A 15,451-nucleotide genomic window follows, 5' to 3' on the forward strand; every position below is an offset into this window, starting at 1 on the left:
CAAACAGTAGGCATGAAAAACAAATTCAGCTGATAGACGTAAGAGACTTATATGTTAATTATCTGTTAATTAAATTTCAGATTCATTTTCAGTGACAAAACAGCTAAAAAATAATAATCAAATTAAAATGATCTAAATGACTGATATTGATTTGTAATCTCTATGGAACCAAATGCCAGACATTGTTTTTTACTCGACTTGTGACTCCATCCTGTCTTATTTATTTTCTTCCTGTCCTGTCGGACCTGTGAATTTCCAGCAGACAGTACGGAGAGCAGCTTGACTTTAATTACAGACTGAAGTCATCTCAGCCAACTCAGCCGTGTAATCTGACTCCTTGCTATTGTGATACAATCTCCGTCCTTCCCCACAATCCTCCCCACACAAACACCTTCAGCTGGACAGGTGTTGCCCTGATCCAGCTGTTCTCACACCTCCCAAACAACACAAACACATTTCTATCCTGTAATTGTCTCCGCAGGCTGACTCAGCCTATTTCCAGTCTCTGGGCTTGACTAAGCCCCACAACATATAATTATCGACAGTCCACCTCCCCTCACCCTCTGTTTCGCCCCGAACTCATCCTAAAGCCTCATTACCGACTAACAAATGTCCTTGAGCCATTTCCCGTCATATTCCCAACACATTCCAGGCAGTGCGAGTGTTGTCATTCAACTCAGTGCCTCACAAGGTCAGAGTTTTCAGAACTAAAGGTGAGTAAGGAGAGTAAGTGGATTGCCCCGTGGCCCTCTCTCGTGCCTTGGGCTTGGACAACATGAGAGCCTATTTGCTGCCTAGATGGTTGGAGGAAAAACACCACCCTCATGCAGGGGTTAACAGAGGTCAGTGAGTGTTTAGGGTTAAAAAAATACATTATTCATGCAAGTCTTAATATCAGCCATAAATGCAGCACAGGGGTAAAATGTACAGCCAGGGTGAGGAAGGTGAAACTTTCTTTTAGATAAAATGTTGACATCATGTTACATTCAAGAGAATCAATGACTGTTTGGGGGTATTGGGAAGAACTACTGCCTGTGTGACTAGGTTTATAGAGGCTTTTGTAGAGTTTGATAGGTTCCTTCTGTGACTCAGTGTCTGTTAAGTCGGAAAAAGATGAGGAGGTTTTGGAGTCTAATTCTGCTCTTGCTGCTGGAGTCAGATATATCTGCTCCAGAAAGTGTGGAGCACTTAAAAAAGCAAACAAAAACTAAAGCAAATCCAGGGACAATTCTGAAGGTATTTTACTGGGACCTGTTCCTTAGAATGTAGCTCATCTAATGGCCAATAGATGATGGTTCCAAAATACTAGTCATTTGTTTCCTCAAATAAATCCAAGGTAGCTGAGGCTCACATAAAAGAGAAGTTAAATAATAAGTGTATATCAGCAGACTGACATCACCCCTTGTGTCTGTGTTAAATATGGACCTAGAGTCAAGACATGTTTGGAGTAGCTTAGTGTAAAGTCAGGAAGCAGGAAAAACTACTAGCTTGTCTCTATGACTCTAGTGAAAAATAGGCCTATCAACACCTGTAAAGCTCAGGCTCTATCCCAGCAGTGAAGTCCATCAACAGGAATGTAAAAACAATAATTTAGAGGGAGTTACATGCTGGAACTATTCTGTTAAAGCCAAGGGATCGGACCTGGATTACTGCAAAAGTATCACACAAGCTGTTGCTGCATAGTTCTCCTATGTGATGAGTCGGAGAAGCATTTTTCACCAGGAAGATAAAAGGGTTACAGAGTAGTGATGGCGATGGGGGTTACAAATTTTATATTTTTTCCATTGTAGTTACTACAAAAAGATGATGATATGAACATGAGTAAAATCCCAGACACTTTAGTCAATGTTGTTTTACAGTCCACAGTGGTTGGTTTAATAACACAGTGTGTTGACCAGGCACGTGAGAGCCTTTGGGTAAATACTGAGGTCTTCTGACCTCCTGGATCCTGAACACAGGAGGTCATAAACAGGTTGAGACAAGCCACCTATTTTTACAGCCCATGTGGTTTATGGTTATTTCAACTCCTTGTTCACACTTTGGGTAGGCAGTGGTCAAGGCTGACCGCTTATCTAACGGAGGAAGGAGCTTTGAGTGGCCGAGCCAAGTGGTTGGCTATTGTTTTGGGAGGGTTAGCACACGATGTTGAAATGTTAGTTGTTTGTTATTTCTGTATTAAATTGATGCAAAAAAGACTTTAGACTTTATTTTTTTCCACTGAATCAAATCTGGTTCACGGTTCACACAGATTCAGTTGTGAATCATTAGAGAATGATATCCTATTACCTTACAATGTTAGTTTTTCATTAATGATGCAAGGTTGATTTTGCTTGCATTTTTTGCATTTATATTAATATTTAACAGTGTCCGGCCATAAGTAATTTTATTTAATTTTAATTATTTTATAGAAAGAGTTAGGCACTTCATGGAAACACCGTGACACACATCCTCATTTATTTTTCAATGAGGCTACCTCATTTTGATAGGGGAGGCAAATACAGAGATCTAAAAGAATGTATAATTATCTAAAAATATTTAAAAAACTGGCTCAATTTTTGATAGATAAATGTAACTCCAAATTATTTTCATTGACCAAACAAACATATGCTAGTGCACATTCCATAGTTGACTTTCCAATGTGAATGGGGTCATTTCCATGCAAACAGCATCACAACACAAGATAAAATCTCTGTGCTAACTTTCCAGAGTTGTAAAATCATGTCTCACAGTATTATTAACCTCTGTGTGGTGCTTTACAATCTGATCAACTGTTACTCAAGACGGCCTCTCTGGACTGTTAACGTGCTGTTTTCAGCATGGTAACCATAACTCAGTATGAAGCAGGGGGCTTTGCACTCGTGCACTGAGGTTATGGATTGGTCATTTGTCTGTGCTCCAGTGGGGAGCGGCACAGTGGTGGACTGCGATTGTGTCCAGAATGGGGGGGTCTCCCTCGGCCTGCCGCCTGATGAGTGCTTAGTGAAACTCAGTTAAATAATATTTTGCTCACTTTATTTAGTGAAATCATGACCAAAAACATACATTGAATCACACAATTCCCTTTATTTTGTTTTTTGTCGTCTTTCCACTTTTATTACTTTTACATTATTCAATTACCTAAAGTATTTTCACAAAGTAGCCTGAAGAAAATGAAATGAAATATTTTATGGTTATGGCATTAATGAGTGTGATAGAGTAAAGGTGAATGACCTGCTCTATAATCCACAACAGCTAATAGGTAGCCTAAGCTAATAGCTGGAATGTCTTTACAGCCATCTGAGGGCTGATTCGTCCACACTCCCAAACTGGGAACATGTTCTGCACTGTCAAACCCACATTGTGCACAGATCTGCCTGTTCAGTTATGTGCAACAACCACCACACTGCTGCTACTGCAAGAAAGTTCCATTGAAGTTCAAACGTCTGCCTCTGCTAATGACTCCCTCAGAACCTTGCGTTCCTGCCAGTCCTCCCCAACTGTCTCCGTCCAAAACACTGGTGGACCAAACCAGGGCAGACATCACGTCTCCACTTCGTTCCACTGTACAAAAATGAGGCCAAAATATCCCGGATACGTGCAGCACCATCTTGCACTGGTGACATCATTTGGAACCAGAGTATTTGTAATCATGATTGGTGGAGAGATGTCAAAAGTTCCACTGATACAGCCATGTCAATCATGTGATCATGTGATCATTGACGAGCCAGTCACAGCTCTCAATGATATTTCTAATCTTGTCTAGCAACAAATAACAAATTAAAGCCAAACCACACATACAACCCAGTGTGATAAGAAATACCTATCCTTGTGAAATGTAATGTGTACTTTAACTTTTTAGTTTGGTCCACGCCCTATCTGCTAGCATGGAGGAGGCAGGGTATTTGACCTTTATTTCAGCCTCCCACAAGGGGGCGATCAAGATGTTTTGGCTTCACTTATCGTGGGGAACTGTCATCCATCTGTAGATACAGTCAACAGTTTGGTCAAAGTATCGCCTGGAGATCTGCGGTACAGTGCAGACGTGATGAGCTATGATGGGTGACTTTAGGTGGTAAATAGATTGCATTGAATTCATTAATTCATTAATAAAATGTTAAACATGTATTCGTGGATCATGAGATTTGCTTATTTTGAAACAATTTCATCTTCGAGTAGGTTGTGCTCCTCCTATGAAAAAAATATGTGGCGAATTAACCCAAAGTTCTGCTATTATGATCCAAGTAGCGCCGTGACATCAGCAAGTGTTGAGTGAATTGAAATCTTAAAAATCCAATTTCAGAAATCACCACCATCTCTCACCACAAGACCCAGTTTGGATCCCACGTTATCTTCTCCACCTCTTTTTTGACTCTGGACTCCCTGAGGATGACACCCCCAGATTCCTTTTCTTATCAAAGATAACAGGGCCCCCCAACTCTGCTTTGTCCTATCAGAAACCGTTGAGATAAGGCAAGAATGCGCAGGAGCACCGGCTACTCTCCCAAGTCTGATTTCACAGCCATTCTTATTCTCTAACAAGCAGCAGCTGATCACTGATGAGGGCTTGTGTATGTACAAACCCTCCACTCCCAAAATAAATTACTCAAAATAAGAGTTTGCTAAAAACAATAAGAAGAGTGTAGTTTATTAACTCTTATTTTGGTGTTTTTTTTGTTTTTTTTATATTATTTGTGGTAGGATGGAAAGATTTAAAAATAATAAAAGCAAAGTAAGATGTACAGAGAAGAGCCATCAGTTCAATGTTTAGTGTAAGACCTTTAAGCCTTTTTCTGATATATTCACTATTGCTTTCTTGCAATGTGTCGACATTTTGATGAATTGCTATAGTCTTGAGCTTGTGGGGAATGTTGTTAATGATAGACTGCAAACATAAATAGGTTATGTTTATCATCTTTGTGTAATATGCTGTGCAGAAGCAGAATTACATCTTTGATGACGGTAAACTTGTTTTCTTACAAGTCTTCACACATCTGAAGTAGAATGACCTGATGCTCCAGATAGTCCATCTTGAAAAGCTTAATTGGAAACTATTCTATAGAGGGCAGGCGCTTTTAAAAAAGGTCTTTGTGGTTGATTAGAAACCATCTGTTTATCATCGTCTATGACGGTTGCAAAAGCCAGTTGGTAGATGAGTAAAAACATATTTTCCATGATGAAAAGACTTCAGTGCCGTCCTTTGCTCGTCTTCCAATCAAGAAATTCTCTCCAGTTCTGACATGACTAATGTTACAACAGCATCTATGCTTAACTGTAGCAGCTGCCATCGTTGTTCTGGAACAGTCGCTTCTCGCTCACACCTTAGACATGCCCATAGCTGCCAGTAGTTCCTCTATCATTGTTACTGATTGGTCCAAATCCCTGTGGTTCAACCAAAAATAGCTTGGAGCCTGCAAAGATGGATTCTCTTGCAAGAAAGAGGATGAGAACCAAGTTCAATTTGCCTCTCATTCTCTAGCTTTCTATACATTTGGTGCCTAATATTGAAGGTAATATCTTAAGTATAGGTTTCTACCGTAATGCCGACCAGAGAATTAAGTTTATTCTCACAACCTTGCAATGCTTTGTGTGCTTTGCTGAGATCGTATATACATTACGAGCCAGACATACGTGATGCCATACATTATAAAGCACCAATAACAACAACCTTCTTGTATGAGCAAATATCTCAATGCTTCATGTTTACTCGAGTTTACCACCTCTTTCACCCCAGCAGCTCAAATTCCTAATGTCTGAGTAAGGTCTCAACTTGTAATCCTGTCCATTACACAGCATCTGCCTCACTTTGGCATTTTTCAGGTATTAGTCACCAACTGACTGATGAGCGGAGGGTTTTACAGAAGGCAAATTATTTCAACCGCTCTGATAAGGAGTCTTGTGAAACAAACAGCTTCAGGTTTCAGCTGCTGGTGTCCTTTTACAGTTTGGAGAAAGGCGGTGTTCTTAACAGGACCACACAAGAACGCACAAATCAAAAGCCTGTCTCCGCTGCACTGCACACAATGTGTTATCTTGACAATAGCCCTCTTCTTCTAACTGTGAGTTAACGTTGCAAAACAACGTGACGGCTGTCAAGCAGTGGAGAGCAGAGGGGCTCACTCACAGCCGCAACAATGAGGAGATTTATCATCACTCCCGCAGCAAAACTGCTGGAGGATTTACCGCTCAGCAGGTGTGTTGGCTTGTACTGTAAATAATCTGACAGTGATTCCTATGAGAGGCCTGGACCTGGAATACAGAGCAACCTGATGCCTGTATTATAAGAAGTAAGAGCTTTCAAGAACTCACTGCTGCTGAATTAATGGGTATCAAACCCTGATAGTGTGAAACCTTGACAATATACTATAGCAACACTCTTCAGATACACATGGCAGCCTATTACCTACACCAACTAAAGCTCCAGTTATCAATACTATTATATGTGATAAAGAAATATCAATACAACCATGAATCTGTGTTTTTGAATAGTATAATAGTGGCCATTATGACTATGCACACTAGACATTTCTCAGACCCACAGAGAATCATCAAGTGCAACAAAGCTCTAAAACTATTTTATCTAATTGTTTTGGTTTCCTAGCCAATAAATTCGTAGTTTGGCTGAGTCTCTGCTCTTTCGGTTGTTAGGGCCACTGAATGCAAAAAAGTAATTTCAGAGATTAAAGTCATAATGTGAAATGTTTGGTTCTATTCAAAGGGTTTCGTATTTTCTCAGGAAACAGTGACATTGGAAATCTAAACTTTGGACTGAAAAACTCACAGGATTGAAATTCAAGTGAGCTTGAGTTGTCCTTGCTACTTATTTCCTAATTTTTGTTTTCTATATTATCATAATATCACAACTTCATTTCCTTTAAATTTACAAAGTAGTATTAATACTTTGTTCCATCAGTCTTAGACTTACACTCTTAAATTAGTGAATACATTCGATTGTGATGCTTATTTTGCCGCCGTCAATCGGCAAGAAGATACCACTATACATTTTATAGCTATACATATACAATTTTTAATTAATATTTAAGAGCTATACGAAACATGATGGTCATTGTGTTAAAACCAACAGACAATTACCACCCGCCTGTTGCCTGGCTGCCTTTGAGCCTCTTGCAACATCTTGAAACAGGAGACACATAGAGCAGTGAATATCTAAACTAATGGATGCGTCAGGTGGACACAAACATCACAAAACCTAAAACTTGAATGTGTTCATATGATGAAGACACATATTAGAGAAACGTGTGGTGATATTATGCTCTCTGGGGTTTCACTATAAATACATATCAGAATACATGCTTGGCTGACTTAATTGAGCTACAGTAACTCATGATTGCATGGTTGTTTTTGTCAAGCAGGTAGTGCAGGAGAAGAGCTTCCGTTACACAGAAATAAGAATCTACATTGTAGAATTAAAATAATTGTTCCTCTTTGAAAGCTGCTATTCATTCCTGTTCTAGCAGGGACACAGAGAAGGTGGTACAGCACTGTATCTGATCTCCATGTCTGCTTTGTTGTGGCAGCCACACAGAGTAAATATTCACAGCTCTCAGTTTTCATTCAAACCGCTTCTTGGAATAATATGAGGAGACCACAATAGTTTAATGTCTAACAGCCAGGGAAGATGAAAATCAGGTCTTAAAAGTTTGTTTTGGAGCCTCCTCAGTGTTTATTGCTCTCCAGAAAGAGAAGTTAATCTGCCTTCTGGGAATCCAATTAAACTTTTATTAAACAGACAACCAGAGTCGTATGCTGGAGCTGCTAAACGTCAACAGACAACAGATTTGCTTCTTATCAAAACAACCCTGAGGACCCACAGTTATTTCTGAAGCTCAATTAAGGTGTCAGACAGCAATGACACAGATGACAGAGGCCCTTACAGGTCGAGCAAACATGCAGCTGTTAGTGGACGGAGTGAAGCATCAGTTTGTGATGAGCTGTTTGAACATCAGAGGAACTACAGCAGCATCTCACCTCACAAGACAAAGACATAGGAGAAGACAGAAGGTGACTGTTACCTTTCCTCCAAGGAGCCAGGATGGAGATTGACTTGTGCCAGCTCATGACAAGTCCGGCCTTTTTCCTCTTCACACTCATGTTGCTTTAACAATCCCTGAAGTTGAGGAAACTTCAAATGTGTTCAAATAAAATTAAAAAAAATTAAAAAAAAGTTCCTCAGTGATTCCTCATCATGTATTTAGAGATGTTTATTCTGCCCTGAGACTCAGTTGAGGGTAAGGCATCTGTGGTTGGAGGTTGTCCTCGAGCAGGGTCATGATACCTGTGTTTCCTTGTGTGCTGGACCGCCTGTGCACTTGTGAGTGAGAGCGCGTGTGTGAATGCATCACATTCCACCAGTCGGGAAGAGTAAAGGGGGCCAGGCTCCAGCAGCATTTAGAGTCATGAGAGGAGGAGGGAGGAGTGGCAGCCAGCTTCAGGGAGAGAAGCGGAGGAGGAGGAGGAGGCGGGAGGAATGATTTACACTCGGCCTGAAGGCGAACTGGGAGCGACAAGAGCCAGAGGAAGACCAGGAGTGGTTAAAGAGGGAGGAGGCTGATGGTCCACTGAGATTTGAGTGGTAAAGCCCCCGTTCACATCAATCACAGCCTCACATCAATCACAGATTCAAATCAATTACAGTTAAATTGTTATAAATTAAAAAAATGAATCCGGGTTACTTTCATTAATATGTAAGAAATATGTAATTGAATGTAAAACACCAATAATAAATTGATGATTACATTTCAAAGGGGAATAATAAAAGTAGTTATCACTGCTTCCAGCTATACAATTGGACTAACACTCACCAAAACAAATTGTAGTTTTTTTTAATAGATGTATAAGATATATTATGTATATTTTAATGAAACAACATTTTTGAAACTTGAATTCTACTTCTTTAAGGTTGATCTTCATGTGTCTTCTATTATAGGGTAAGTGGAGGGACATCTAGTATTCTATTGTGTGTGTGTCTTTGTGTTGGTGTTTGTGTGTGTGCGTGTGTCTGTGTGTCCGTGTGTGTGTGTGTGTGTCCGTGTGTTTGTGTGTTTGTGTGATTGTGTGTGTGTGTGTTTGTATTCCTAACCTATGTGAAGACTTGTTTGGAATGAGGATTTTTTGGAAGGTGAGGAGATCGTGGGGGGTTCTTTCTTTCTTACACAACGTCAAACAGTGGCTTGAGGGTTATGACTTGGTTTTGGGCTCATGGTTAGAATTATGTTTCACACTGTGTGTGTTTGTGTTTGTGCAGATACCTAGCTGATTTGTTGCAGCTTGCATACGTATGTCCGCACTGCTGGCAGCATTATTTCTGCTGCTTTATCTTTCTACATTGAGTTTCCCTCAGATAATGGCCATTGCTAATATATATCATCCGTCATTGATGGGGTTAAGAGTTGTAACAAGGGAAGCAGTCATGTGATAGTTGTATAACTCTCAATCACTCTGTCTTTTCTCTGTGTTTTGAATTTCTTTATTTTAATCATGTACTCTGTTACACGTGGCATCTATTGCACTTCTGTGTGTCCTGGGAGAAGGATCCCTCACATGTGACTGTCCCTTTAAGGTTTTTCCTCACACTGGGATGTCGCACCTAGAACAGAATCTTAAGCCCTTTATGAGGCAAAGTGTGCTTTGTGAATGCAGATTTATATCAATAACATTTGATATAATGTAGAAAGCTATTGTATGTCAAGAAAAGCAGAGGTAACTAAATTATTACAGGATAAGCTGGTGTGGCCTGTTTAAATAAATGGACTTACTTACAGTTTTTAGATATTAAATTTCTCTTATAAGTTTTTATCAATACATTTCTTTAAATATCTGCATTTTCTCAAAAGTTGTTGACTTGAAAAACTGCTGTTGCTGAGCTAAGAAGCTAACTCGGTTTGTTTTACTTAATTCTCTCACTCTGTGCCAGTGTGTGAAGTGACACTCAATAGAAGTACACATACATATTAATATATACATATGTCAGTTTTTTAAACTAAGGTAAACCTTTTTATCAATGAGCAATTATTGCATTGGTGGTCTTTAATTTTTTTTGTAAATAACAGTGACATCTAGTGTTGAAATTGTATTGCTCAATACTGTATTTCTCACAGGCCATTTTACATAGTATTTTTCCAAAATCACACAAGGTCACAAAAGCAGTCAGTATCCGAAGCAATAGTCTTGAAAAAGCAGTTAATACTGTTTGCTTAACCTGCCATTGTTCTTTAAAGTCTTCCTATACAATTCTTGATTAAAATGAACAATACAGTGGCCAATTATATGTTGCACAGTCTAAACCCCATGTCTAAACTTCAGACAAAGGATTTTGCTGCCATCTTGCAGAGAGTTGGTGATACAACAAGTCAGAAACACTACTATATCGATACTGTTTAGAATGTAGGGCAATTCTAAGACACATAGATCAAGTCAAGATAACATCAAAAAACAAGAAAGAAAACAACATTGATATCAGTGCAGTATCCACGGACAGTTAAAAAATGTATTTTACATTTTTTAAAATATATTAAAATGAGAAAGTACAAGTAATCTACATTACGGTTAACGGGATAACGGAAACTGAACACAGATAAATACTGAATGATTAAAGTGATCAAAGTGCATTGAAGTAAGTAATACTCACATTAATTATGTACAGTTAAGGATGAATAAAGAATATATGTACAGGGGCAGGTGAATAAATATTGTAGCATATGAATAAATATATATATAGATAGCAGATCAATAAATAAACAGATTGTGTACAATTAACGTGAATATTAATAATGAAGAATAAATGTACAGGATCGTTAGCAGCAGATTAATGAATATTGTGGCATATTAATAAATATATATACAGCAGATGTGTAATAGCTTAATAAATATAGCAGCGGATAAATACATCTAAAGCAGATGAGTAAGTATAAGTGTATGGTAGCTTTGAGCAAACATTTTCAGTTGCTTACAGTAAGAGTGTGTGTGTGGGTGGGAGTGTGTAAGTGATTGTCTGTGCTTGGGCAGTGGGGAGTGTGTGACATCAGTGTGTGTCTGAGTGTGGTTGAGGGGGGGTGTTGGGGGTGTATTGCCAATGCTGACATCTCCTGAGAATCTCCTCTATATTGATGGAGAGTTTCAGTTAGCAGTCAAAGATGGTGCCCAGGTATTTGTACTCCTCAACAAGCTCCGTGGATTGTGATGATGTTGCTGCTGCCAGTTCCCTCTGCCTATTTGAAAAGGTCACCACCTTCTCTTTGGCTTTACTGACGTTCAGTTCCAAACAAGAGCTGTCACACATCTCCCAATTGCAGAGACAGAGATCTGTGTCGTCGAGCATACTTAACCAGGTGACAGTTGGTCTGTGTGGATCTGCAGTCATCGATGCAGAGGATGAAGAGTAGTGGTGAGAGCACCAGTCCAGTATCCACAGGACGAGTTGGTCGTCTAGATGGAAGCGGGAGGAGAGAGTGTCAGCCAGGATGTGAGGCTGCAAGCTGATGCCTGCAGAGGAGAAGTCTGCAAAGAGGAGGTACATCCCATAATCTTTTGGAAATACATTCACGATTAGTTAATGAAGGCACTATTCATCTGGATTCCTGCACATATGCGCATTATGGGTAATGGGAGAGTGGACAAATTTGTCAAGAAAGCTGTTAACCTCCTGACATTCTGGTAAAATTCGCCTTAAAAAGCCTGTCTAAGGAATACCCAAAGTAAAATGAAAGCTGTTTTTGAACCATTCGGAGTACATGGATGGTTTTGGTCTCTTTTGAAAGGTAACACACATTTTTTTCCCCCCCTAACAGTCAGAATCACTTTACGTGCTACTGGAATTTACTAATAGAAGTGGAACACACTGAAGTAGAAGGTTTCTACCTAGCTATACGAAGAAGTTGTGTAAATAACAAAGTTGACCCTTAACAGTCCGACGGCCCGCTTTTAACAGGTTAAACAAGAAAACATAGACATCGCTATTAAACTCTCAAAATCCAAGGGATAGGGTATTTCATGGAAAAAAATCAATAATGAGTGTCAGCAGCACAGGGATCAGGAGACAAAATGGAGACATCTGCTTTCCATACAAAACAGAGTGGGTATTGAGAGGGAGGAAATAGGAAAGAGGATGTGGTTATAACTAGTCTCAGAATAGGACTCAGGAAACTGAATGGGACATTATGCATCATAGGGAAACATTCAACAGGTCCCAGAAAACATAGAGCATGTACTAGTCTATTGCAGGAAATATACACTACACAGGAATGTGGTGACAGAGGAAAAGGCAAGAAACATCTGGGAAACTTTCTTAGGAGAACAAGACTGATAACAGTAATCTGAACCGGGCACTGTAGGAGTTGACCAACACCAGAAGATGGCAGTGATGCAACAACAAGGATGCAAGCTGCCGTTAAACACTAAAGAAGAAGACAAAGACATAAGCCCATAAGGCCATAAGACTTTTGAACTCCTCTGAACTGCAATAACTCCACCAAACCAGCACCCTGGCATATTTGCATATTTGCACCAGCACCGTAATAAGCATATTTGAATATTTGCACTACTGCACAAATTGAACTTTTGTTGTTGTATTTTTTTCTTCATCTGTAAAGATATATATTTAGATATATATTTTATTTTCTATTTAAAATTTTTGATATTCTATTTTATTCTATTTTATTCTATTTTATTCTATTTTATTCTATTTTATTCTATTTTATTTTAAATCTTGAATCTGGGGCCTGTACTACGAAGCAAGTTCAACATACCAAGGATATCTTTCCGATATCCGGGTGAACTTAACCTAACAATCTCAGTCAGGTTAAGCGGTCACACAGAGCTGGTTATCAACTTTTCATGTCACCCAGGTTTGCCTCATCAAGATCTGACCACATGCACATAAAAGGGGCGGGGTTCACTGCATATGACCAATCACAGACATGGACGAGTGAACTGACAGCAGAGGAGAGAACTATTATATTAGAAAAATAGGAGAAAAGGAGAACAAACACATTATCCAGACTAAAAGAAACACATTCACAGCTGCTAAATGCATGAAGGACAGCTGGTGTCTGATTGTGTGATGTGTACGAAAAATATATATTACGTGACTACGACATAATAACATGTGGGAATGAGATAAGCTACTGGGGCCAGTAGATATGAATCTTATAATCGTATATTGGTGAGAGGATGCGTCTGGTGCTTCTGGAAACAGGGAGGTTGAGATGTACTTGGCATGAGCAGCAGTATGTTGCCGTAATGTGAATACATTTTGTAGAGGGCTTGGAGAAGGACATTTTGTATTTAAGTGTGAAAAAGTGAAAACAATTTCCTGATCTGTTATTCATCTTGTAGCTTCTCTTGTCTGTGATGAATCTTGGAAGAATTCAACTTTATTGATTTGATTTATGTGTTTATTCATCCAAAAATGCAGTCAGCGATCCACTGAAATGATTATGGAAGTATGCAGTAATGAAAATTCCTTCAGAATACGTAAATTTTCACCACTTTCTAACTTTCTGCAAATTTTGGTAAGAAGTTGAGCATGTCAAAGCCCTCAAAAAGCCAATTCATTTGCCTGAATAATAATAATAATAATAATAATCCTTACAATTTCAATAGGGTCTCACCAGACACCTTTGATTTCTGTGCTCGGGCCCTAACTTTATGTGTAGCTCACACACTGTTCAAGAAAGAGCACAAATAACTTTTTCTTTTATATTATGTTTTATTTTACGTTCTTGTGTGTTTAGATTTTTTAAAAGATCACGTCCATGGTTAGGGGAAGCTCAAACAGACCATAGATGTGACTCCCTCAGTGACAGACTCATGCATTCACGGAACTGACTCCGCGCTGTGCCGTGGCTCAGCCAAAAAACACACAAATCAGATTAACATTATAATATTATTTATTACACAACAGAAACACCATCACGCACATATCTGGCTGAGGCCTGGATCACTTCCGCAGACGTTGAGATGATGATGGAATGAGCTCATTTCAATAGAGAACCGATGTAAACATCAATCATTAAACAACATGAAAAAGCACTTTAGACGAGTAATTCTTCAGACATGGAAAATCCTTCCAGCAGTTATTTAATAGGGTATTACATTTCAAATATTTTATATTTTCAATTGTAGATTAAATTGCAGAGGGATTTATGATGGGATGTATTTAAAACAAAGTATCTTCCACAGTGTTTCCACATAGGAGGGTTAATTCATGTCGTAGAATGGATAAATTCCTATGATTAAAAATATATTGTTTCATCAAAAGCAACTCTTCAAAAACATCTGAGATCAGAGAAAGACACTGACGCAGTGACACGTGTGCTTTTCATAAGCTTCAAAGTCGAGTCCCCACTTTCATACAGACATTCATTAAAATGTAATAAGGCACTATCAGGGGCAGCTGTCACTCTGACAGGCCCCTCTCCTCTGCATTAAGTGCATCAATGTCAGAACTCAGAACGGTCATATCTGTCAATGTGATCTGGCTTCAACATGAAAATATGTTTTGAATCTCATAATCATCACTATTTCTGCTAGAGGTAGACGCATTTTTTTATTTACCTTCCCCCAAAATAACAGGAGAAACAGCATTTAAGTCTTCAAACTTCATTATCTGGTTTCACCTTGTAGTCCAGGCAAAGTAACCCATTTTGGAGCCAAAAATAGAAGTAATTGTAAAAGAATTTTTTTCAGCATAGATAATTTCTATGAGGTGTCCAGAACAACATACTAAAAGTCCTAAGAAATCCTAGTTGAGGAAATATGTTTAATTCTCATCAATGTGCCAATAAGGCCAGGCAACAATTCACCCCAAAAAGACTATTTTTTTCCTTTACTCCAATCAAAATAAAACTTTACACAATGAAAGTAACCATGAAACGTAACATTTTTTGTATTACAAGTTTCTTTTGAAATGAATTTGACAAGCACATGAGCTCCACACTTATTGAATATGTCCTAATTTGCATAGGCAAACACCATTCATATGTATGACAAATACATACATAAATTCATTTTCAAAGAAACTTGTAATACAAAAAATGTTACGTTTCATGGTTACTTTCATTGTGTAAAGTTTTATTTTGATAGGAGTAAACGAAAAAAATAGTCTTTTTGGGGTGTATTGTTGCCTTATTGGCACATTGATGAGAATTAAACATATTTCCTCAACTAGGATTTCTTAGGACTTTTAGTATGTTGTTCTGGACACCTCATAGATATGATCTATGCTGAAAAAAATTCTTTTACAATTAGTCGGTCGGAAAACGCTACTTTGCCTGGACTATTGAGCAATAAATGTGAATATTGGTCAGGTACCTTCCAGCTCCAGCAGGTGGCGACACAATACAAAGATGCGCCAGGAGAGAGAGCGGGTGCAGGAGGGAGAGACGAGTCTGTCGTTCCCAATAACGCACCTCTTCATCCTGGCTCTGTGGATACGCACCTGCAGCCTCCTCCTCCT

The 15,451-nt window shown here is 38.9% G+C and overlaps 1 protein-coding gene across 1 annotated transcript in view; it reads right to left on the bottom strand.

Moving 5' to 3' along the window:
• si:ch211-250c4.3 (uncharacterized protein LOC100535981 homolog) overlaps nt 1-8,295 on the bottom strand; it is a 31,846-nt gene extending 23,551 nt beyond the window's left edge. Inside the window, exon 1 of the mRNA XM_061087150.1 lies at nt 8,010-8,295. Coding sequence (XP_060943133.1) covers nt 8,010-8,088 — 79 coding nt within the window. The 5' untranslated portion in view covers nt 8,089-8,295. The remainder of the gene's footprint in view (nt 1-8,009) is intronic.
• Nucleotides 8,296-15,451: the final 7,156 nt, after the last annotated feature.

Source organism: Limanda limanda, chromosome 15 (assembly GCF_963576545.1).
Source record: "Limanda limanda chromosome 15, fLimLim1.1, whole genome shotgun sequence".
Lineage (NCBI taxonomy): Eukaryota > Metazoa > Chordata > Actinopteri > Pleuronectiformes > Pleuronectidae > Limanda > Limanda limanda.